Source organism: Maniola jurtina, chromosome 28, assembly GCF_905333055.1.
Source record: "Maniola jurtina chromosome 28, ilManJurt1.1, whole genome shotgun sequence".
In the NCBI taxonomy this organism is placed as follows: domain Eukaryota; kingdom Metazoa; phylum Arthropoda; class Insecta; order Lepidoptera; family Nymphalidae; genus Maniola; species Maniola jurtina.
The window spans coordinates 6,366,562-6,392,881 of record NC_060056.1 but is presented as its reverse complement, the minus strand read 5'-3'; the positions used below and the strand labels follow the sequence as shown (position 1 = coordinate 6,392,881).

Here is a 26,320-nt window from a genome sequence, read left to right as displayed (position 1 = left end):
TTATTTTTTAATGTAATAATATATAGTGTAATTGAAGGATTTTCTTATGTTAGGTTATTTTAAAAAACAGATTTGAATTGTGATAAAAGAGCAACCGCCGAGTTTCTTGCTGGTTCTTCTCGGTAGGAAAGGCATTCCGAACCAGTGGTAGATGCTTTTGACGATTCAAAAGAACTTATAAAAGTCTAATTGAATAAAAATATTTTGAATTTTGAATAAAAATAGAAATGATAAAAAATTATGATATGAAATGATAAAACTCTTGGATAACCTCTTCGTGTTTTGTTCCTGTGTTCTTCGCTAGGTTTTGGGAGGATATTCCAATAATTCGTTAAAAATATTTAAATCATTATATTAAATACTTATAGGCGTCACTCAGAAAAAAACAGGTATTGATTTTTCTGAGTGACGCCTATACTTATACATATTATCAATATCACACTTCACATCACACTAATATTATAAAGGTGAGAGTTTGTATGTGTGTGTGTGTGTGTGTTATTTGGCTAAAATTTAGAATAGAGATAGATAATATCCAGGATTAGCAGATAGGCTCCTTTTTATCCCGGAAAATCAAAGAGTTCCCACGGGATTTCAAAAAACTTAAATCCACGCGGACAAAGTCGCGGGCATCATCTAGTATACAATATTTGTTGTTATTAAAATATTATTAGTAACCAATATCGAGTATTATATGTCTATGCCAATAACACAATTAGTTCAATAAATGCAGTACCATCACGTCTTATATATTTTTTTTTAAAGTAGGTGAAAATATAAAGTAGAGCATACTTCCAGTTAATTATGAAATTTTTTGCTATTTAACTATGTGTGCGTGTGCCCACATTGCTACTCGCTGCGTAGGAATAGAACTCACATTCTTGCAGTTTACACTGCACACTTGCACTGTAAGCGATTGCGGAAAAGAGTGGGGCGCGTCTTCGTGGATTGAATTATCTATAGCTATTTCAATTTGTAATTTAGGGTGAATTCTTGCGGAAACTAAGGTAAAATCAAAACAGTAAGTGGAAACACTAGGTCCATGGGAAACACTGACTTAGTTTGACAGTTATCACCTATGGTTGACAATATACGTCAAGATATACGTAAATACGTAATATACCTACGTAATCACTATCCCTCCTCTCTCGTCTGGCTTTACAAAGATTAGCCAATGTCAAGTTTGTAGTTATTGTAACAAGTTAGTTAAACTATACAAGTGTGGACCCCGTCTGTGCCGGCGCTCGCCGACACACGCACGGCACCTCCTTTAGAAGAGCGCTTTCCAGTCAGTTTTAACAAAAAAAACACTCCAAAAAGGCAGAGCACGACCGCCAGCTAACACCAACACAGACGAAAATCCACGTTTTTTTTTTCTCTTACGTCTGGCTTTTACAATGATTAGCCAATGTCAAGTTTGTAGTTATTTGTAACAAGTTAGCTAAACTATACAAGTATGGACCCCGTCTGTGCCGGCGCTCGCCGACATACGCACGGCACCCCCTTAGAGCGCTTTCCAGTCAGTTTTAACAAAAAAAACACTCCAAAAAGTCACAACACTCGCGCCAGCAAACGCCACCACAGACGAAGTCCGAAAATCCACGTTATCACTATGTTATATGACACCACATTATCCTATATGTTATTAGTCTGTGACCACGTTGACGTCTTGACAGGAGTATAAATGTCTCGTGGTCTGTGATAAATGTTCCTTGCTTGACACTTGACGTATCGATTGTTATCGATTTTGTTTTTGTTTTTATTTATTATTGAAGGATAGGTAGTGCTTTACTTTCCCTATTTCTAAAAATTAATTAATATTATTGAATTACACTCGTTACTTAAGTACATATTACGTGATTTTTAAACTAAATAGTGAACATAATAAGCAATATGGTTTGCCAAGGTTGTCTTAGTGTGGACAGAAAACTAAAGGTTGTTGACGATGAAGTTCGGAAGATTTATTTAAGTTTTCTTGATACAGTAAGTAATACTTAGCATTATACTATGAGGCCCACTTGGGTTCTGTAACTCCATATCTCCAGACAAAAAAAGAACCCTAACAACATCACTCCCTTGTCTGTTTGTCCTGTCAAGATCCAGGAAGGGATACAAGGAAAACAAAACCTATAGGGTACTTCACGTCAACCTAGAATCATGAAATTCGGCAGTTAGCACAATATCTTATAACACAAGTAAAGGGAAAACTCCGAAAACCCTGAATTTGTGGCTACATCACAAAAGAAAATTAAAAAGTGTTATTTCTTATACGATGGTATGTAACCTTACTTGCAGGACCTTTTGTGTGCGACTTTACCAAATTTTTGATTAATCTTAACCTCAGCTTAGTAGTATAAATAAATAAAAATAAAATAAAAATGGCAGCTTAGTAGTATGTTACAGATATTTCATATTACCTAACACCTTGTATCATTTACAGTGCTAAGAAAAAATATAGACTCAACTTAATATTTGAACTTAACTAATATGTTAATTAACTAAATATTACTAAGCAATATGAAAACCACGAAACACAATACACTTGTTATAAATTCATAATTATTTTTGTTGTAGGTATTTTTATTCCGCAATATTACGTAACATGTTGCCCGTAGGCCGTGTGTGAGCTGTGACGAATTATAAACTCAGTCTCTATGGAGAAATGCTGGAGTAACATTGTGTTTTTTTCAGCATCGTTTTAGATTCAGTTAATCTTCATTATTTTAATCATGTTATTATTATAATCATTTTGTTCCATTTCGCTATGCACCATGGTAAGCAATTGACCGATATTGAAAAATAAAGAATTATTGACTTAATAAGTTGTGGGAAAACGCAAAGAGAGATAGCAAGTGTGATTTGTAAATCTCAAAGTGTAGTTAAAAACTTGTTGAAACAGGGGATTGAAAATTATGGCAAGAAAAAACGATCAGGGTGACCTTATTAATACGCACCTACTGTAAAACGAGCTGTGTTGAGATAACTTTCTAAAACGGGGATTTCATGTTCAAGCCTGGTGCGCCAATTTAACTTGAACTGCCATCCTAGCCTCGCGAGGAAATGGATGGTACAGTGTGTACACTTCAAGTATCAGAAGTATTAAAAAAAACCGGTATTGAAGTCACGCAGTCATTGCAGCTCGAATTGCATTTGCAGAAAAGTACATTAGGAATTCGGATACTTGGCAGCATGTGATTTTTAGTGACGAAAAAAAATTAATCTTGATGAACCCAACAGTTTCAGTTACTATTAGCACGATTTAAGATTCGAAAAAAAAATTATGTCACGACGAGCTCAGGGAGGAGGATCTGTCATTGTTTGGGCTGGTATCTCCCGACTTCAGAAAACCGAATTAGCCAACATAAAAGGTAGAATGAACGCTGCCGGTCATCAGAATTTGCTTCACGATTACTTATTGCCTTTTATCACCTTAATTGAAGATTGCAATGTGGTTTTCCAACAAGACAATGCACCATGTCATGCAGCATCTACTACTATTCAATGGTTTCAAGAGTTTGGGATTCAGATATTGAAGTGGCCACCTGCAAGCCCCGATCTCAGTCCAATCGAGAATGTGTGGAGCATATTAGCAAAGAATATTTATGACCAAAATAAGGCACCAATCGCGAATTTTAACCAACTAAAAGAAAGACTGGAGTTATCATGGGCTGAAATTTCAAGTTCTGTTTTGATGAAGTTGGTATACAGCATGCCTGATAGACTGATAGACGTGCTTAAAAATAAGAGAAAAATGAACCCAATATTAATTAAAATGAAATTAAAAGAGACGTTGAGTTTATAATTTTTCTCAGGGCCTGTGGCACGTCGTAGACTATGTTTTAAAAAAAATCGTTATTATTAAAAACAAACAAGAATAAATGTAATATTTAGTTTTAATACTACTTGTAGTACTTTACTAGTATATCTTATTTAAAGTATCATTACTATCTTTTTAATTAAAGTTCTATATCTGCTTGAGTCTATATTTTTTCTTAGCACTGTATTATTATTTAATTAAAATTTACATAATCCAATTACACTAATTAAATTACTAATTATTATAAACATAATTGTCTATGCTATCACTGCATCACACTAATATTATAAAGGAGAAAGTTTGTATGTGTGTGTGTGTGTGTGTATGTTTGTTACTCCTTCACGCAAAAACTACTGGACGGATTGGGCTGAAATTTAGAATGGAGATAGATTATACCCTGGATTAGCACATAGGCTACTTTTTATCCCGGAAAATCAAAGAGTTCCATAAGGAATTTAAAAAAACCTACATCCACGCGAACGAAGTCGCGGGTATCAGCTAGTGTATAATATTATGGAATGTTTCCAGGAGTACTGCAACAACTTTGTGCAGCTGTGCTGGGAATGTGGGGCTCTTTTTAAGAGGCTTCTAAGGTTCAGGCGGCAAGTGAGATGTGCTCACACCATCCTTGTTAGATATTTAGTAAGTCATTTGTATTGCTTTCATCTTAACAGTTAACATGTCCTTGGCAAATAACTTGAAATGAAATGTAATTACAAATTGATACTACAAAAAGTTTGAATGAACCCCTGGCCCAAAAAGAGGGGTGTTATAAGTTTGACGTGTGTATCTGTGTAACTGTCTGTGGCCTCGTAGCTCCTAAACTAATGAACCGATTTTAATTTAGTTTTGTTTTTGTTTGGATGGTGGCTCGATCGAGAACTTTCAAACGGCTGAACCGATTTTCTTCTATTATAGCTTACAACGCAGCTATAATAGAAGAAAATCAGTTCAGCTGTTTGAAAGTTATCAGCTCTTTTCTAGTTACTGTAACCTTCACTTGTGTGGGGTGTTATAAATTTTTAATTTACACTTGTCTAAATAGAAAGTGCATGTTTTGACCAATAGGCTACCATGGCTATGTAGTGATATATTTTTTATTTTCTTAAATCTTGATTGATGATTTGACCCATTGTCGATCCACTACTGAGCACAGATCTCCTCTCAGAATGAGAAAAGCTTAGGCCAAAGCTTGCCTGCTGGCCAAGTGTGGATTGGCAGACTTCACACACCTTTGAGAGCATTATGAAGAACTCTCAGGCATGCAGGTTTCTTCACGATGTTTTCCTTCACCATTAAAGCAAGTCATATTATGTTTTTTTTTTTTTTTAATTTATTTAATCAAAAAAATTTAACAAAGGATCTATAATATTATTGCTCGCCAAACTGGTGGGCCAGTTTGTTGGCGAGGTGGCGCTCTTATTTTATCGTACATATTAACTAATAACTTATCCATACACCTTAATCTATGCTTATAATAACTTACTACGCGTAAATATTTATTTAAACCTAACTTCTTTACTAACCAAACAAAAAACACATTACTATACAAATCAAAAGAAAACACAAAACACAAATTACTAAATTTATGTAAATCACTGCTTTAATATTTTTAGATACCACAATCAAAATCTCTATCAACTCTTCAAACCACAGAATGCAATAACATAATAGAAGTAGTTCACGACACAACATTTCCAACTGCATTTGTGAAGATAGAAGATGACTTGGGAGATGATGGCCTGGGTGATGGGAATGCAGAGTTTAGTGATGATTTGGTGGAATTTAATGTTGAGGGAGTGGAAATTAAGGTAACTTTATTTTTTATTTATGTACTAGCTGGCGCCCGCGACATCGTCCGCGTGGATTTAGGTTTTTCGAAATCCCGTGGGAAGTCTTTGGTTTTCCGGGATATAAAGTAAGCTATGTGCTAATCCAGGATATTATCTATCTCCATTCCGAATTTCAGCCAAATCCGTCCAGTGGTTTTTGCGTAAAGGAGTAACAAACACACACACATACACGCAAACTTTTGCCTTTATATTCGTGTGAAGTGTGATGTGAAGTGTGATTGTTTAGGGGTAAAATTTGTTGTTATAGCAGCAATAGAAATACACTGAATATTTCAACTCTCTACTTATTATGATTCAGGAGATAGAGTCCGCTAACAGACAGACAGACCTCATGAGAGTAGAGGCTTATTAATAAATAGGGTCCCCTTGGCACCCTTCATGGAGCCTTAAAATGTTTCTTGTACAATGGTACAGAACCCTTTGATCACTATAAAAAAAAATTCTACCATATCATTAGTTCACAAGATTAACACATACAGACAGACATACACGGCGGAGGGGCATTGTTTTTATAAAATTAATGTATTGGTTATAACTTTTCAGACTGATATAAAATGTGATCCAATACTAGAAGTGCCTGAGCCAGAAAGGAGTAAATCCAGAAAACGGAGCAAAGCTTGTGATGCCTTCAACGAGTCAGATGACGAGCCTCTGTGCAAGGGAGACAAAACCAAGCCTAGAGGGAGACGGAAAAACGAAAACGAAGGTGAAAACTAGTCACATAAAACACCTTAAATTCAAATTCAAAATATTTTTATTCAATTAGACGTTTACAAGTACTTTTGAATCATCAAAAGCATCTACCACTGGTTCGGAATGCCTTTCCTACCGAGAAGAACCAACAGTAAACTCGGCGGTTGCTCTTTTCAATTCCTTATTTTATTGGAAGTGCCACATGTGGTTGTTTGAGAAGTAATAAATTATATGGCTGTTGGCTTTTGAAATTTGCTCCTTAACACTTATCACTTTAAAAAATCGCATCGGCAAAATTCATTTGCATAGAAAAGTACAACCTAACGCCAGCTAAAACCGAATGTACACCAATGAAATACAGACCTTATTGCTTGACGTTAAGGTGGTTCGATTTCCATACTAATTTATTTTTCCATTTATGGACATCTAGGGCATAATTTCATACTGAAATCACATCACTTGGCTCTTATTCAGAACTTTATTTGCGCTAAAATATATTTATCTGAAGAAAACAATAGATTAATAGCTAAATGAGATCGAAATTTTTACTAATTTTTGTCAATGTATGAGTAGAAGGCGATAGTGTCGTACGCTACAACGTTTTAGTAGTGTGCGTTTCCGCTGCTTTCGTGGAAGTAGATGCTGCGTTGCCAGTTCGCTGATAGTAAGTTGGCAAGCGCTGTTGCCGCTCTTCGTTTTGCGTTTGATGCAAAATTAAAACTATTAGCTTCATGATGACTAGCTTTCGATGCGTCGGTCAGGTGATGCCAAACGTAAGAATTTCCTAAGAATTTAGGGAAAAATTCCCTAAAAGTTTGAAATCATGAACTATAACGCAGTAATATACTAAGCCTATTATTATGATAAATATACTTGCTTTTAGTAGCATAAAGTAGTTGTAAAACTTTTTGATCGATTTTACCGAAACCAAATTTTACGTCAACTTATATACTTTTATTACTACTATTTCATTAATATAGCCTTAAAATCATACTGAGGTATTTATAATGAATCTTAGTTATTAAAATAATTAAAATAAAAATTAAAAAAAAAGCTCGGGGTGTATGGCGCACCGCGCATTATTCAATATCTAGGCAAAAACTATTTAGAGATGGTAACCCTCTTATTGTGAATTGCGCGACGCGGTGGTACCTCCTCTAGTGTTTGTGATAAACAAGTGATAAAGTTTGAGTATTTTTATTGTATTGTTGCTTGTTCATACAACAAAAATAAATTATGGAGCCACGAACTTCACGCAAAGATTATCTGAATCACCATTACTCTGGCCCCCGGAAAAGTCGCAAACGAGTTCTTGGACAAATGAAAAGATATCACGGAGAAAGCAAAAGGTAAGTACACGAACCTAATAATAATTGCACTTCAAATACTTATTCGAAATGGAATTATTATTAGGTATTTACAATGCTTACATCATAAATATTTTGCTATAATTGATATCTAGTTATCAGCTATAATTTTTTGAAAACATAACCTCTTATTTGCAGTCGTAGTGAGTGTAGCAAGTTTAGTCCTAAGTGGAACATGAATAATCAAATAATAGTAATTGATCCATGATACATAGGTACCTATATATAAATAATTGGTTGTTTGTACTAGTTGATTACAAATCATTGTTTTTGAATATATCCTTATATTCTAAACACATCTGTTTATTGATTTCAGGGATTATAGAAGAAGAAAAATCAATTTTGGAAATAAAATGTTTTCCCTCATTGGCTCGCAACAGTCAAGATATGTTTTCTGCTGCAAAAGATCGTAAAAATTTTCCTCTCTACATTGATAGTACTGGGAGATTACAAATGAATAAAAAACACTATTTCTATTATCAGGTTAGTACCAAAATACTTTTTTTATCAGTAACTAGATGATGCCCGCGACTTCGTCCGCGTGGATCAAGGTTTTTCATTCCCGCGGGATATTTGTAATTTTCCGGGATAAAAAGTAGCCTGTGTTCCCAGGTATGAGCTATCTCCATACACACACACATACAAACTTTCGCATTAATTATATTATTTTCATTTTCATAGGTTTCTATTTTTATAGGTACAAATAATAATAATATTTTTTATTTCAGATCCAGGGCCAGCTGCGGGTTACAAAAATGAACAAATGCTATTTTGTTGGATATATTTCTCCAACTTACGACATCACTATTTTAGAAATAGAACGTGATGAAGTTTTTATCGGTAACATGATACCAAAACTAGTTAATTTTTTTAAAAATTGTGTATTGCCTGAAGTAGTACTTCGGAGAGTCTGCAATAATCAAACTTGCTTAGACATTTCATTGTGTAAATAAAATCAATTTTGCTCAATTTTACTGTCCCATTCGGTGTCGAGACCCTTGGTCCCTGGGGTCCTAGCGCTTCAAGCCTTTTTAGGGAAATATGAAAAAGGTTAGTCGACATCACAGGAGACCGAAGAGCTGGCAGCTACCTCGGACAAAGAAAATTAGTCTAGCCATCCAAAGGGGGAACAACGTCAGTATCTTTGGAACCTTGCCTAAAGGGACTTCTTTTAATAATTTATTTTAGTTATTATATTATATTTTTTAAGGTTTTTAGTTTTAGGTTCATTGTTTTAATAATTTAGATTTTAGATGTTCAGAATAAAGTATGTATTATTTCTAATAAATAAAATTTGAAAAATGTCTCTACTTTTAATAATCCTATAATCATATAAAAATATGTAATAAATACGATAGTGTGTTTGTTTGTTGGTTTGTCATTCAATCACGTCACAACTGCATTTTGCATGCTTTCGAGGACTTGTATGGCTCTTCTCTATCTAATATGTCGGATCGAGCCGAGGATTGTTTAAGAATTGATGAAGGCAGGTGAAGATCCTTAGGGTCTGCTTCGATCACTAGGCGATCTTCAGACGTGTTAAGAACAATACTTCCGTTTACTGCATGTCACAACTACCAGCGTAACTAGGTAAACCTAACCTAACCTACCTAGGCCGGCTCCTCCACCCCTTACACCGGTCCCAAACCAACCATCTAACCTAACCACCACAATAACAACTCGTTTAACCAACAGTACCACTTTAGGTAACCACTACTCTAAAACCTACAGAACGACAGACTATTCCTACTGAGAAGTGTTCTCGGCAACAACCGGACGAATAATGCCTCGCTACGCACAGCGTGTCTGTTTTTATAGTCCAACGACGATAGTGGGGAGATGACGTAATGCTTAGTGAGCAAAGTGTTGACAGCTAAAAGTCGGTACCGCCGACACGGCCATTCTGACCTGCGTACGCCCTCGTACGCTAAATGTCACAAAGCATGTGAGGACAAAACCATAACCACAAAATCATTATACCGCTCGTCTATCCTGACTAGCAATTAACTGTCAATGAACATCTTTCTAATTCTAAACCTGGACATCAATGTCCCCTCAACCACTCAACACTAGTGGACCGGACATCAGCGTCCCCTCAGTCAGTAAACCTCCGTAAACCAGAAACATTACAATAATTAACGTACAATGCTATTGGTTATGATTCTGACCATCACGGCTTTTTCTAGGGCTCTTTGGCTTGACTAATTCATCACATCTCAACACTTAGGAAGTTGACACAACCAACCTAGGTTAACAAATCACTTTCAACTGATCATCTGTCTAAAAAATAGGCTAATACTGCGAGAAGAACCAAAACCTAATTACAAGAACCTATCTACTGACATGTCGCGACGCGAAATTTAGTTGAAACGATTCTAAACTACAGTTCATATGATTAGAGCGCAATTGCTATTGCAACTCTTAATCAATCATGATCTAAACATTATTCAAAACTAATTTACCACTGGTTCGGAACGCCACAACCTAGCGAGAAGAACCAGCAAGAAACTCGGTGGCGTCTAACTGAGTAATTAATTTCTTGGCATCTAACTGAACTTAAAAACAAAATTTTTTTTTTTTTTTTGGTTGTTGTTAAGGGTATGTGGTTAACTGTAACTGTGCGGTGTCTATGACAGTAAAACTCTTTTAACATCATCGCGTCACGGCCATTCTGACGCGCGACCGTCCTCGGGAGCTAGCTGGTGACCGGTCCGTCCCCACCGTCCCTGATTCATGGATTGTCCGATATTGCTCGTGCGCGTTCGTGCTCGCCTTCGTAAATCAGCGCCGACATGGCCATTCTGACCACAGGTCGCCCTCGACCTGCCAAAGAAAAAAAAAAGAACACAGTACCGTTGTACGAAACAGATTACGCACGGAAGCCCTCATTCTCGTTGGACACGACTAATAGTGAAAGTAAGGAGGCCCCTGTCCTCAACTTACGTCACAAAACACAAAAGTAAGGAGGCCCCTGTCCTCAACTTACGTCACAAAACACAAAAGTAAGGAGGCCCCTGTCCTCAACTTACGACACAAAACACAGAAGTAAGGAGGCCCCTGTCCTCAACTTACAAAACACAGAAGTAAGGAGGCCCCTGTCCTCAACTTACGGCACACACACAAACGTCACAAAACACAGAAGTAAGGAGGCCCCTGTCCTCAACTTACGTCACACACACAAACGTCACAAAACACAGAAGTAAGGAGGCCCCTGTCCTCAACTTACAAAACACAGAAGTAAGGAGGCCCCTGTCCTCAACTTACAAAACACAGAAGTAAGGAGGCCCCTGTCCTCAACTTACGTCACACACACAAAGCGGCAATATTAAGATTTTGAAAAAGTGCAGATTACCTGTAGCTTTCACCTCCTGGACTTGAATCAGATGTCCTTGTCTTTGTCACCATTAACCACTCGTTTCCAGATATTCCAAGCTTTGGTAATTGATTCACGTATCTCCAAGAGTTTTGGCTCGACCTTGCAACAAGCCAGCTATTTTCTTCGATGTGGTTAGGTGGAGCTGAAGAGGCTCCACGGTTCATCCCACTTCTGATGTCGGATCGAGCCGAGGATTGTTTAAGAATTGATGAAGGCAGGTGAAGATCCTTAGGGTCTGCTTCGATCACTAGGCGATCTTCAGACGTGTTAAGAACAATACTTCCGTTTACTGCATGTCACAACTACCAGCGTAACTAGGTAAACCTAACCTAACCTACCTAGGCCGGCTCCTCCACCCCTTACACCGGTCCCAAACCAACCATCTAACCTAACCACCACAATAACAACTCGTTTAACCAACAGTACCACTTTAGGTAACCACTACTCTAAAACCTACAGAACGACAGACTATTCCTACTGAGAAGTGTTCTCGGCAACAACCGGACGAATAATGCCTCGCTACGCACAGCGTGTCTGTTTTTATAGTCCAACGACGATAGTGGGGAGATGACGTAATGCTTAGTGAGCAAAGTGTTGACAGCTAAAAGTCGGTACCGCCGACAAATAATAAAAACCTAACTCCACACAAGAAGTCGCTAGTAAAAGCTAGTACAGTATAAAACGTCACAAAAAATATAGCTAGGTATAAAAATGTTTATATTATTTATAATATAATTTTAAAAAATAAATAAAAAAGGAAAAAAAGCAATAGTCAAGTCATGGAATAGAACCCGATACTTGTAGACGTTGTGCCTAGAGTCTGAACCATCGGTCCAGCGAGTACTTCTCTGATGAGTCGAAATTAGTAAACACCTTTGTATTCAACAAACCTGTGAATGTGTGCGTGAAAAATTCTGCTGCTACCACCGCGTGATTATCAGTACAAATTAAAGTATTTTGAAAATTAAAATACATCACAAACGTAGTTGGATATAATAAAAATATAATGCTACAATTGGGAGCTATATTAACATAAAAAAATATGCACATTTTCATTCATAAAAAAATAAAATAAGTCTAATTACAAAATAAACGCCATCTAGTAGCGCTGATGTGCCTAGCTGACCGTATCCAACCACCTTAAGACTTTAAACACAGGAACAACAGAGACTCGTGCTATCTCGCTCATGTTCCGTGCGTACAATACATGGCGCGTAGGCAACAACCAATAGGTTAAGGACGCGCGCTATGATTGGCTGAGATATTTTCACGCCATACAAAAATAAGTTTTCTGCGCAGGTACATCGGCGTAACTTATAAAAGTGGTAGTATTGTAAATACCTATACTGCTAACCCTTCCTTTTGGCTTTGACATAGTTGAGTTACATAACTCAAAATTTAAAAGCCTCCGACACAAAAATCCATATAAGAAAACTAGAAAAGAGCTGATAACTTTCAAACGGCTGAACCGATTTTCTTCAATTATAGCTAAGAACACTCTCGATCAAGCCACCTTTCAAACAAAAAAAGCTAAATTAAAATCGGTTCATTAGTTTAGGAGCTACGATGCCACAGACAGATACACAGAAACACACGTCAAACTTATAACATCCCTCTTTTTGGGTCGGGGGTTAAAAATCATAACCCTTCCTTTTGGCTTTGACATAGTTGGGTAACAAAAGAGTTCCGTTTACATGATGTCTGTACGTTTTATATTCTTTTAGGGGAAAGGGGGAAAAGGAGTAGGAAGCGGAAAGCATCTCCAGGTGTAGTGAATAACGCTACAGTGCAGAACAAGCTGCAGAAGCTGAACGCTGACGCTGAACATCTGGAAATGGTGGTCTTGAGCTGGGACGAGGTGAGACAAACACACAAAGACAAGGAATCATATATTCCTTATTCTGTCTGCTGGGCTGGTTTCCGCACTTCAACGTACCCATCTGTTGTGCGTGTGTTGCCCCTCTCCGCCGATGGGAGCCTGACAGACAGACAGACAGGCAGACAGACGGAACCTTTATAGGATCATTTTGTTGTCTACAAAGTGATTCTATAAGGGTTCAGTTTTTTCCTTTTGAGGTACGGAACCCTAATTGTAAGTTATCAAATTGGCCCTGCTAGGAATCGAACCCGAGGTCTCACTTAAAAGACCACTGCGCCAAAGAGGTTGGCAAAATGTTGATCATGATGATGTGTTAACTCCAGGTGGAAGCGGAGCGTCAGAAAGCTCTCACCAGTCATATGTTCCTCCGTCATGAGCACCGATGCTACACGTGTATCGTTGGGTTTAACCACCGCTGCAAACTGGACGATCATAACTCTAAGAAACACGACCCGGTGAGTAGAATTGCTTGCCACTTCCTTTCAGTGGGAGGGGGGCGTCAGAAATCTCTCATGAGATTGGACGACAACAATTCGAAGGCCTTACACGAGAATTTATTTGGACGCTTTTTTATCGGACGTTAAAAAAGCGTCCAAATAGAACAAATGCATTCCCAAGTATCTGTTCACGCTTTTATTTGTACTGTTAAAACGAGACAGCGCTACACCGCTGGCATAAATCTGTCTCGTTTTAACAGTGTCTTAAGTCTAAGCAAAGTCAAAGTGCTGTAACTGAACTAACGGGGTCCTAAGAAACTCTACCCTATTTTTCCTTCGGATCTTTCTAAAGGATATATTTTAAAACAATTTCTTTAAAGTGGCACGTGTATCGTATAGCGGTAGGACCCCTTGTAATGTTGTGTCCATAATAAACCAAGAACTTTTAGAGCGTCGGAAATAATGAGTTCACCAGACTTAAACGACTTTACAGAGTTCAAGTATTGAAAATGTGTGATTGCGTATAATGTCTCTCAAGCGTTCGGTCTGGCAAGACTATTGCCAGTGCTAACTGAGTTCGAGTATTGAAAATGTGTTGTTTGTGTATGAATACTTATTTAGTATTTGGTCTGATAAGACAAATACTAGTTCAAGAATCAAAAGGTGTGTTCCCGCTTAGGACCGAATTAAACTATGATAGGATCATGAGACAGCCTTACAAGACAACACTTCATATAGAGCCCTACTTATTAGACGTGTGTGTGTGTGTGTGTGCTTCTTCCTTCGTAAAGGAAGAAGTTGTGTGCGGCATCATTCTCTCCAGTGGCGTAAAAGGGGTTTAGAGTGAATGATGGTACGTAGCTCCACCACGCCACGTACGGTGAGCTTCTGCCTTCCCTTGGTATCCCATCGTCATACTGGGACCCTCGATAAATCAAGAGATCAATATGGCACATAAAATACCAATGAACAGTAGCTCCCCCCCCACACACGTCATCATCCAAATAAACAGCGCAGCGTATGCAAGCATACTTTAGGAAGTGGTGCGTGCCACTTATGATCCCACGTTGCAGCCGAAGCTGAAATAGCATTTTTATAGTGGTGCTCTCCCACTACAGACCTGTAATAGGTTTCAAGGACGGGTCAGACTCACTGCGGGAATATCCACAGGCCTTAACCCAACCTTCAGTATATATGCATTAGCGTAATTTTGTATGGGTATGTTATTAATATTGGGTAACCACCACAAGGCGGTTAAGTATTCCAACAAATGTCAGAATACAAACAGAACAGCAGCATTACCTGCCCTCTGTGGTCAGTCTGTTATTAAAGCACATTAGAATCATCTCAGCAAAGATTTCACAAAGCGCTCAAGACACTAGGGCTCTCCTTAGTTAGGATTGACAAAGCATCAAAGGCACCAGGGTTCTCCCTCGCATAAGTTTCTTCCAACGCGCTCTGTCATATGTCAGATAGTTAGTTAATATCACCGAAAGCCATCTCAAGCAAAGATCACCGAACATCCGGAGGACACGCGGTTCTCCCCGCCTGAGCAGCCACGTCGTCAACAGTTCAAACATAAATCGCTTTTAGATCTTAGGAGGTATCGCCCCTATATAACAAATATATCTGTGTAATTAAAGTGGTCCCTTCTATTCGAGTGTTTGCTTAGAATGTTTCTCTCCAAACATCAACTTGGTCCGAGTCTCAACTCAGTATTCTTTAATATAAACTTTATGTATCGCCCCAGTACAGAATTTAAACAAATTAATTATCTCCGCGCATTACGACGTCCGCGCAGGCACCGCCCGCCGACGCATATGCACGCGGTCCCGCTGTGCGGGTTCACGTTCTGATTTCGACTCTGCTCCGAGCGTTACGACGCCCGCGCACACATCGCTCGCCAACGCAATTCGGCCGCGGTCGATCGCGTCTCTGCATCACCGACATGCGAAACGGTGTTTGCCTCTTTTCGAAAATGCGGACGGCCCACATTAAGATTAAAACGTCTAAAAAAATTAATTTTATGTTCATATGAGTAAGTACATGTCTACAAGTATTCACTGACCTGATTTTGATAAAATTGAAGTAAAATTTTAATACAATTTTTTTTTTTTTTTTTTTAATATTATTTTGTAACACTTTGGTGTAAAATGTAGGGTCGTTACAGTGCTCTCTATAGATTCCAATCTAAGAAACACATTAGAGTCATTTCTCAAAATTTACGCGCTGTACACGGTTTTGTTTACGTAAACGCATAGTAAACGAACCTTTTTTTTTATAAATCATACATCTATCTCTTTCTCTCTGTACACAGTCGTACGGGACAGAAGAGTGCAGCGTGTGTCGCGTGCGGTTGAAAAACTCGTGCGCTCTGAAAGCGCACCGCAGGAGGCATATTTCCAGGTTAAACATTTTTACTTCCAACACAAATTAGCCCAAAATTAATCAAAGTCATTTATTTAACAATAGACGATGCCCGCAGCTTCGCCCGCGTGCATTTAGGTTTTCAAAAATCCCGTAGGAACTCTAATTTTCCGGGATAAAAACTTGCCTATGTCAATTTCTGGGATGCAAGCTACCTTACTACCAAATTTCATGTAAATCAGCTTAAAGGATGGGCCTTTAAGAATCCCATGAGAAATCTTTGATTTTCCGGGATAAAAAGTAGTTTAATTTTGTGAGACAAAAAGTTGTCTATGTCAATTTCTGGGATGCAAGCTACCTCGATACCTTTCATGTAAATCGGTTTAACGTATGAGCCACAATTAAGTGCGATGCGATTCAATAAGAATCACATGGAAAATTTTTGATTTTCTAGGATAAAAAGTAGCTTCAGACCTTCCACAGCATGTTAGTTAAGACTGTACCTTTCATCAAATGACAGTTGACAGGTACAGCAAGTATGGCGAGTCCTTTGTCAGTTTGTACACAGCAGGGTCTTCTCTGTTTGACCTAAGTCAAGACGGAGGTATGGCCTCCTTGCCCGGGTGTGGGGTGGGGAAGAACGCTTCCCCGGTGCCGTTGTCGGCTAAGGCCTGCCTTGGCTTAAATTCAAATTCAAATTATTTTTATTCAATTAAACTTTTACAAGTGCTTTTGAATCGTCAAAATAATGTACCACTGGTTCGGAATGCTGTTCCTACCGAGAAGAACCAGCAAGAAACTCGGCGGTTGCTCTTAGGGCCTCCAGGTCTCGGGTGTGTTGGATCCAGGGCCACCGTGCTGCGGGCGATGGGCTCGTCATGGGGTATTCTCGAGTCCGGTAATGCTTGCGTCGTCTTCGCCATCGTCATCTTCACCAGCAAGTTGCGCTGGTGCGGGTAACTGCAGAAGCTCACGAGGTAGAGGACACCCATTTGGTGGTCTGTATATTGGTGGTGTATGTACGGTCCATGGTCCGCGTGGACGAACATGCGCCGCGTAAGTGTGTGGACGTACTCCTCCACGGTGGGCGTCTTGGTATCCCGATAAATGACGTCATTTTGGACTGTTACACCCCTTAACTGTAAGCTAGAGAGCTGACCCAGCAGCAGCTCGATCTTGACGAGGTATCGGATCGGGTGGTTGCAGTCAGTCCGGTCTAACAACTCAAAGAGCTTGCACGTCTCTTAAAATCTTGATGTATTTCTAAGTCTTTTCCAAGTATATTAAAGTTAATCTTATTCTGTGTAAAACCAATCCTTTTTTTTAAAAACCCTTTCGGGTGTCCCATTGTAACAGGACGTACCTCGGAGCTCCTACAATCAGGCGCAGGTACTTGTTCTCTTGTAGCAGGCGCTTCTGATAAGGCGAACAAAGAGCGATCGACGTGTATATGTAACACGGAACGTTGGTACTCACAGATGGCGCTGCCGGTTCTGCGGCGACGTGTGGTCGCGCGCGGAGGTGGCGGCCGACCACGTGGCGCGCGCGCACGGCGGCAACACGCCCGTGCACACGTGCGGCGCGTGCGGACACACCGAGACGTGAGTAGTTAGGGTTTCGTACCTCCAAAGGAAAACTGAACCCTTATAAGATCACTTTCTTGTCTGTCTGTCCGCCTGTCGTATCAAGAAAACCTAATAGGGTACTTCCCGTTGACCTACAATCATAAAATTTGGCAGGTAGGCAGGTCTTATAGCACAAGTAAAGGAATAAATCCGAAAACCATGAATTTGTGATTACATCGTAAAAAAAAAAATTATATGTGTTTCAATTTTCAAAGTAAGAACTAAACCAAGTGGGGTATCATATGAAAGGGCTTCACCTGTACATTCTAAAACAGATTTTTATTTATTTTTATGCACAATAGTTTTAGATTTATCCGGTATTTTGATCTCGTGGGAACTGTTTCCGGGATAAAAAGTTGCCTATTTCGATCACAGGGACGCAAGCTACCTCGGTACCAAATTTCATACAAATCGGTTAAGTTGATGGGTCTTTAGGAATTCCGCGGGAACTGTTTGATTTTCCGGGATCAAAAGTAGCCTATGTCCGTCCCCGGGATATAAGCTAACCCTATACCAAATTTCGTCAGAATTGGTTACACTGTTGGGCCGTGAAAAGGTAGCAGACAGACAGACACACTTTCGCATTTATAATATTAGTATGGAAATATGGATTAGGATTAGGACTCTTACTGTTTTACAATTTACAGGAGTCTTGGCAGATTGAGAAATCACATAAAAAGTCATTCGGAGAAGCAGAAATGTGAACTTTGCGGAAAAATGTTTAGGAATAAGGACTCGCTGAGGACGCATTTGTTGTGAGTATCGTGATCATCGTCAACATCGCCGACGCACTACTGAGCACGGGTCTCCTGTCAGAATGAGAAGGATTTCGGCCATAGTCTAACACACCTGGCAAAGTGCGGGTTGGCAGACTTCACACACCTATGACAACATTATGAGATCTCAGGCGAGCAGGTTGCCTCACGATATTTTTTTTCACCGTTAAAGTAAGAGATGTTTAATTGCATGAGACGCACATCCGAATAGTTAGACAGATGTACAGACAGACAGACAGACAACCAAGTGTCTTTTCCTATTGAGGTACGAAACCCTAAATACGCACAGCAATGCGCGGGGCTGCAATTGCTTGTATAGTATCGCATATTATTGTAAATTGAACAGTTGAAAAGAGCAACCGCCGAGTTTCTTGCTGGTTCTTCTCGGTAGGAACGGCATTCCGAACCAGTGGTAAATTATTTTGCCGACTCAAAATCACTTGTAAAAGTTTATTTGAATAAAAATCTATTCTATTCTATAAAAGTAGTTATAAAAACGGTATTTGTAGTGTTGCGTACTTCAAAAGGATTCCTTAAAGGATAACTTCGTTGTCTGTCAATTCGGTGGAATCAAAACCTATAGGTATTTTCCGTTGATCTACAATCATGAAAGGCCGGTAGCGATGTCTTATAGCACAAATAAATAAATCGAAACCCGTGAATATGACAAGAAACATTAAAAGTTAGTGTTCATGACTAAATAATTAGTTCACTCAATTACATATAGATGGCGCTTTCCGTCATTAACTTGCAGTGTTGCACATCTAGTACAATGATACGAAACCCTTCGCGTGTGAGTCCGAGTCACACTTGACCGGATTTTTCATTATTTTCAGTATACATAAAGGAGAAAAGGAGCACGCTTGTCCGCGCTGCCACAAAAAGTTCCTGTTCAAAAAGGCTATGGAGCTGCATCTCATCTCACACGACGCGAGCGCGCAGCTCTACTGCCATGAGGTATGTCTGTTTGTTTGTTGGCACATAACTCTGAATGTGAATGTCCAGTCTAAAGGTATTCTACAGGATGTATTTCGGAGAGTGTGCACAAGAGCTCTTTGACCTGATTCCTGCTTCACCTTTCTACCATCGTACAAGGTCTGCACCCGTAGTTGAAATTCCTCGGACACGTACGAAGCGATTTGCTTCCTCGTTTCTGATCCGAACCGCTAGGATATGGAACGCCCTTCCGGCATCAGTTTTCCCTTCCACTTTTAATATGGGTACCTTCAAGTCAAGAGTGAATAGGCAACTTCTAGGCAAGCGCGCTCCATCTTAGGCTGCATCATCACTTGCTAGCAGGTGTGATGCAGCCAAGCGTTAATCTGTAAATTAAAAAAAAAGTGAAACGAAATTATTTGTTTTGTTTACATTTTCAGTGTGACATGAACTTCAAAAACCAGATGTCCTTCAACCAACACATGAAATATAATCTGAAACATGTGGACCCCGCTAAACTAAAGTGAGTCAATTATACTTAAGGGTACACTTCTTACGCGCTTCTCCATACTAAGTCATACTGCCAAGGGTCACTGGTAGAGATCTCTTATAGAGATAAGTGCCTCCTGGTCCAATTTTTATCTTTTTAAACTAATAAAGAAATATTCTTTGTTAAAAATATAATTTTAGGGACCCTACCACTCAATTCTTTGTTAAAATAAAACTTTAGGGTCCCATGGGGACCCTATTACTAAGCCTCCGCTGTCCGTCCGTCAATCTGTCTGTCTGTCAGCGGACTGTATCTCGTGAACTCTAATAGATAGAGAGTTGAAATTTTCACTGAACTGCCGCTATAACAACAAATGATGAAAAATTCAAAATGGCTGTCATGTAAGTCCAAAAAAAGTATACAAACGTACAGCGGCACGGAACCCTTCGTGTGCAAATCCGACTCGCGCTTGGCCGGTATTTATTTAATTATTTGTTTCAAGGCATGCCTGCACTCTATGCGATAAGAAGTTCGTGAAAGCGATTCGTTTGGAAGAACACAACTTGGCTGTACACCTTAAAATGACACCAATTAACTGCACCGAGCAAGGATGTAACTTTGTAAGTACACTCGCTTGTATCCCGAGCCGTAGGCGAACGTTTTTAATTTACTTGTTTCAAGGCACGCTTGCACTCTGTATGCCAAAAAATTCGTGAAAACGATACGTCTGGAAGAACACAACTTGGCTGTACACCTGAAGATGGCTGTAATTTTGTAAGTACACTCGCTTGTACCCCGAGCCGTAGGCGAGCGTTTTTGATAGCGCCAAGAGTTCCATTTTCAATACGTGAGACTTTACCTCTTTCAAACTCAAACTCAAAATCATTTATTGCTCAAATTGCGCAGTTTTGATTGCGCTAGCTTGAGAGTTCTCCATGTTGTCAAAACTGTGTGAAGTCTGCTACTCTGCATTGAGTCAGCGTGGCAGACTATTGCCTTAAACCCTTCTCACTCTGACAAGAGACCCGTGATCAGTAGTGGGCCGCCAATGGGTTGAATAGAATAGATTTTCATTCAAATAAAATTTTACAAGTGCTTTTGAATCGTCAAAAGCATCTACACTGGTTCGGAATGCCTTTCCTACCGAGGAGAACCAGCAAGAAACTCGGCGGTTGCTCTGTTGTTGATCATGATATCTATTTGTATTGTGTCCGCAGGCGTGCTCGTCGAAGCCCGTGCTGCGCACGCACGTGCGCATGCTGCACCGCAACGCGCGCGCCAAGCGCGACCACGTGTGTGACGTGTGCGGGAAGGCGTACTCCGTATGTATTTTTTTTTGACGTGACAACGACTTATAATTCGATAGAGCCGGCTGCACGCACGAAAAAACATGACTCATGCGGCGTTACCTCGCTCTGAGGCGTTCCATGTAAGGCTTGAAGTGCAAGCGAGAGCGCGGAACGAGCGACAAAGAAGCACAATCGGCCTTTGTTGTCACGTTCAACTATCGTCAGTAAACCGACTTTACAGACAACCAATTTTTTAATTTACAGACTAGCGCTTGGCTGCAATCAGACCTGCTGGCAAGTGATGATGCAGCCTAAGATGGAGCGCGCTTGCCTAGAAGTTGCCTATTCACTCTTAACTTGAAGGTACCCATATTAAAAGTGGAAGGGAAAACTGATGCTGGAAAGGCGTTCCATATCCTAGTTCGGAGTAGAAACGAGGAAGCAAATCGCGTCGTACGTGTCCGAGGAATTTCAACTACGTACGGATGCAGACCTTGACGATATCTTGCAGTACGATGGTATATACGTTTTATTTGGATTCCGTACCTCAGAAGGCAAAAGAAACCCTTCTAGAATCACTTCGTTGTCTGTCTGTCGTGTCTGTCAAGAAAACCTATAGGGTACTTGCCGTTGACCTAGAATTATGAAATTTGGCAGGTAGGTAGGTCTCATAGCACAAGTAAAGGGGAAAATTCGAAAATTGTGAATTTGTGGTTACATCACAGAAAAAAAATTCAAATGTGTTTTAATTTTCAAAGTAAGATAACTATACCAAGTGGGGTATCATATGAAAGGGCTTTGCCTTTACATTCTAAAACAGATTTTTATTTATTTTTATGCAAAATACTTTTTGATTTATCGTGCAAATTTAGAACAAAATACCGGCCTAAAGATTTTTTTTTCTTAATAAAATATTTTTCCATAGACTAAGAAAAGCCTAGAAGGTCACCTGCGGAGCCACAGCGGGGAGAGACCCTACCGCTGTACGTCGTGTCCGGCCGCCTTCGGCTACCAGGCCGCGCTCTACAATCACAATAAACTAGTGCATCTCAAACTTAAGGTGAGGATTATCGAACATAAACATCACTAAAACCCGACTACTACCAGCGAACCGCCGATATATAGCGATAGATATACTTTTGTTTTTCTGTCGCTCTATATCTGTCTCTTTTGGTTTTCTGTCGGTCTATATTTATATTTATGAACTCAGAATTTTTTCCTCTTTCATTTGCTACCCCACTCGTATCAATAGCAAAAAAAATTTTGGAGACCCACTTTTTTTGATGTAACATTCGTCAGGTCGATTTTTTTTGTATAAAATGTAGCCTATGTCATCCAGACCATAATAACGAATCGATTGACACCTCATTCGTCAAAATCGGCTCAGTAATTTCGAAGCCGTACTACTGTGTCGTTCATAATTTCCGTACCTCAAAACGAAAAACGGGACCCTTATAGGATCACTTTGTTGTCTGTCTGTCTGTCTATCTGTCTGTCCGTCGTGTCTGTCAAGAAACCTATAGGCTACTTGCCGTTGACTTAGAATCATAAAAGGCAGGTAGGTAGGTCTATAGAACAAGTACAGGAATAAATCGAAAAACCGCGAATTTGTGGTCACATCATTAAAAAAAAAATGTTTCAATTTTTAATGTAAGATAACTATACCAAGTGGGGTATCACATGAAAGGGCTTTATCTGTGCACTCTAAAACAGATTTTTATTTATTTTTATACATAATAGTTTTTGATTTATCGTGTCGGAAATGTCGGAAAAAATACCCGAGTACGGAACCCTCGGTGCGCGAGTCTGACTGGCACTTGGCCGGTTTTTTTTTATTTTTTCTCGCTTGGTGTAAAAAAAAGTTTTTGTTCACAGACTGGTCGTCGCGGCGCGGCGGGCGAGTGGGCGGCCGCGGCGCTCTCGCTCGACGCCGCGTCCACACATGATACCAGCACAACACTATTGTAGCTTTTAATTAATAAAATATACATATTTTTTTATTATTCACGTCTTTTATTTTTGTCTTATTTACTACCTTAAAGGAATGCTGAAGGATGAAGGAGTCCACCGATATAAATTATCCCGAGTTAGGCCTCATTTTCATGAGAGCTTTTTAAGCCAGAAAACAACTAAGCATTTTTAGAGTGAGCAAAAACGATTTTTGCTCACTGGTTTTAGACAGCAAAAGCGCCCTTTTTGAGCTAGTGAGGTGAAAAAGTACTTGTCTACTGCAGTATATCACCGCTTTTTGAGCGGGCGTCGTGGCATCAATCAATAATAATGCTTATTTGGTCTCTTCAGGTAAAAAATAAGCCAGGACTTTCATGTTCATTCCTTGTTGTCATGATCACATGCCTCCGGGTGAACTATTTCTCATAATCTCAAAAGGTTTTAAAAGAGCAACCACGCAGAACTTCCGTATACATTCAGAGAAGTACAATAGATACTTGCAAACACCACTTACCGTAGAATATGCAACAATATCTATTTTACGTATTGTATAAAAGTATAGTAGGTATTCCAGCTAATTTGCTAACTACAATTTCATGGTTTTCGGATTTTTCCCCTTGTAAGATATACCTTCCTGCCAAATTTCATGATTCTAAGTCAACGGGAAGTACCCTATAAGTTTCTTGACAGACAGACAGACAGCGACTAAAAGGGTTCTTTTTTTACTGTTGAGGTACGGAACCCCCTAAAAGGGTTCCGTTTTTCCTTTTGAGGTACGGAACTCTAAAAACTACACGGAATCCTAAGCAAACTTGTAAAGTCTACTGTAACCTTGTATGTGAGGGTTAAAGACTAACTTCAAATAGGATGTAAAAGTTTGCCTGTTGACTTTCCCAGGCTGAGACCAGGTATACTTAGTGCTTGTTCCTAGTACTAATCAGTTGGCTAAACAATGGTTAATGTTTCTTATTTTTAACCGACTTCGAAGAATGCAGGTTTTGTTTCTTGTATTTTGTGGTTAAGAGGGGTCTCTCCTCACTCGCTCCATACAAACGTAGTTCGTCTCTCATTGGAATACTAACCAATCATACTCAGTGGAATTTTGTAGAAACGTTCCGGGAACTAATACCTATGCCTGTGGTTTTCCAGATTTTCGTTAAAATATTTGGTTTCAAAGTTACGTAGTCAATTTCACATTCACATTTCAAATTCACATACAAATCTTTGAGCCCCTGTAATTTTAAAACTACATATTTTTAGAAAAATCTAAAACACCACAGGCACAGTGAAATTTTGCACACAATGTCTGCAAAGTTTCATGGACTTTGGTTGCTTAGTATTCAAATGAAATTGGGACTACGATTGTATGGAGTAAGTGACAGAGAGAGCCCTGTTAAGACATCCGCCTCCTTATATATCCCCTAATTGCCCCGGAGGTCGGGGGTTCGATCCCGGGTTCAAAGCTAACTTTTCGGAGTTATGTGCGTCATAAGTATATAAACATCACTTCCTTTAACAGTGAAGGAAAACATAGTGAGGAAACCTGCATGCCTGCCATTGAAGCCTGCCAATCCGCACTTTTCTCAGCGTGGCGGACTACGAGTACCTAACCTCTTCTCATTCTGAGAGGAGACCTGTCCTCAGTAGTGGGCCGGCGCAGGGTTTAGCATATGACCTACCTATAGTAAAAGCTTTTTTGGACAACAGTAAAGTTTATTGAAGTCCGTACAAAGTGACTTCTCACGCGGCATTTTAACTCTGGCTCCAATTATCATGTTAAAAGTAAGGTTCACCTTTGAAATAAGGACTAAAATCGTACTTTTACCATGATACATATTAGAAATATTAAGTTAAAACAGCGCCCGAAAAGTCATTTTTTACGCATTATACCTCGTTACCTAACTTCACTTCCGCCGAATGTGGTCGCCAAACAGATCTGCTGTTTTGATGCCGCCATCTTTTATCGAGGTGATAATCAGTTTCATCAAAAAGTCCGCTAAAAATCTAAAATATGAGATTGATAAAGCTTTTTTATTCAGACATAAGTTAGCCCTTGACTGCAATCTCACCTGGTGGTAAGTGATGAATGATGATGCAGTCGATAGTAGCGGGCGAACCTGGAAGGAGTATGGCAGTTTTCATTAAATCCTTTGGTTTCTACACGGCATCGTACCGGAGCGCTAAATCACTTGATAGCACGGCTTTGCCAGTAGGGTGGTAACTAGCCACGGCCGAAGCCTCCCACCAGACCAGACCAGATAATTAATAAAATTCCAAACCCCTGCCGGGAACGGAACCCGGGACCTCCCACTAACAAGACCACAGCGTACCACTGCGTACCAATACTTACCTCATTAACTTAATTTTAGGTTATAATATTTAAGTGTATGAAGAACAAAAACCCCGTCTCAGTCGATTACGTAACACACATACAGACATACATACATATAATTTGGTTATTGGACTGACGTGCTTTACATGAAGATTACTTGATAGAGACTATTGCGTAACCGCTCGATATAATCACGAACGATTTTGATTTTTTATAATATTGTGTAAGGTTATTTTTAAAATTTGATTTGAGTTGTCAAAAGTAATATAAAATTATTAATTTATCTAATGCAGGTAGTTTGATAAAATCGATATTTGGCTCATTCGATGTCATACTGTCATCTGTTGCTAGGAGGCCGACAAGATTGAACTTGCATAAATACGGGTGTTTTGAAGGTTTTAGTTTAGTCTCCTTCTGAGATTCGGAGCGATATCGCGTATTTTCGGTATTTGGGTTGTGAACTGGATAATTAGATGTTGTGATAGCAATCACGCTCTAATTAAATTATTTATTTTGGCATTAGTTTGTTTAGATTAAAACTCTCGGATAACCTTGCACATTAAACTTGTGTTTTTTTGTGTTGGTTTTGGAGAGGACATTCCAATAATTCGATAAAAATATTTAAATAATACCTGCTTTTCTGAGTGACGCCAATAATTCAGAAGCGGGACGTGTCTCACGTTGTCTTAATTTCGCTTTGGTATCTTTTTGTAAACAACCCACATTTGATTAAAATTTTTATTGAGTTTGATTTGGTGATTAAAATTTTTAGTTTTTTTTTTTTTTAATAATTTAGTCTTTTGTGAATTGAAAAGTGATTTGCAATAAGTGGTTCAGATTTTGTATACCTACATCGAATGAGAAGTTAGTCGTTTGGATTTATTGTTGACTTGATATTAACACTGAGAGTTCGGCAGTTCAAGGGTAGGTTTTAATGATTTGACGGAGGGCAGGATAGCCCATGATTTGGATTTGACTTAGGGCAAGGAAGCCCGCGACTGACATGACATGATTAATTAGAAACACGAGGACGTGTTAAATTCAGGACGGCCGAACTGTAAGGTTATTTTTAAAATTTGATTTGAGTTGTCAAAAGTAATATAAAATTATTAATTTATCTAATGCAGGTAGTT

The 26,320-nt window shown here is 39.2% G+C and overlaps 1 protein-coding gene and 1 long non-coding RNA gene across 2 annotated transcripts; both read left to right on the top strand.

The window, feature by feature from the left end:
* The first annotated feature begins 1,718 nt into the window (after positions 1 to 1,718).
* LOC123879348 (zinc finger protein 84-like) lies at positions 1,719 to 22,908 on the top strand. The gene is made up of 15 exons (XM_045927006.1): positions 1,719 to 1,983; positions 4,346 to 4,459; positions 5,434 to 5,628; positions 6,214 to 6,376; positions 12,831 to 12,964; positions 13,309 to 13,440; positions 15,740 to 15,828; positions 17,268 to 17,390; positions 18,062 to 18,169; positions 19,027 to 19,147; positions 19,567 to 19,649; positions 20,119 to 20,236; positions 20,834 to 20,938; positions 21,831 to 21,965; positions 22,781 to 22,908. The coding sequence occupies exons 1-15, from the start codon at positions 1,894 to 1,896 to the stop codon at positions 22,871 to 22,873; spliced, it is 1,803 nt and encodes a 600-aa protein (XP_045782962.1). The 5' UTR covers positions 1,719 to 1,893; the 3' UTR covers positions 22,874 to 22,908.
* LOC123879374 lies at positions 6,744 to 9,177 on the top strand. Its single transcript, XR_006798983.1, has 2 exons — positions 6,744 to 8,213; positions 8,459 to 9,177. It is a non-coding gene; the product is annotated as an uncharacterized LOC123879374 (long non-coding RNA).
* Positions 22,909 to 26,320: the final 3,412 nt, after the last annotated feature.

Coding starts and splice junctions, on each gene's coding strand:
- LOC123879348 (XM_045927006.1), top strand. CDS start 1,894: ATGGTTTGCCAAGGTTGTCTTAGTGTGGACAGAAAACTAAAGGTTGTT. Junction 5,629..6,213: donor TTGAGGGAGTGGAAATTAAG/GTAACTTTATTT, acceptor ATAACTTTTCAG/ACTGATATAAAATGTGATCC. Junction 12,965..13,308: donor TGGTCTTGAGCTGGGACGAG/GTGAGACAAACA, acceptor TGTTAACTCCAG/GTGGAAGCGGAGCGTCAGAA.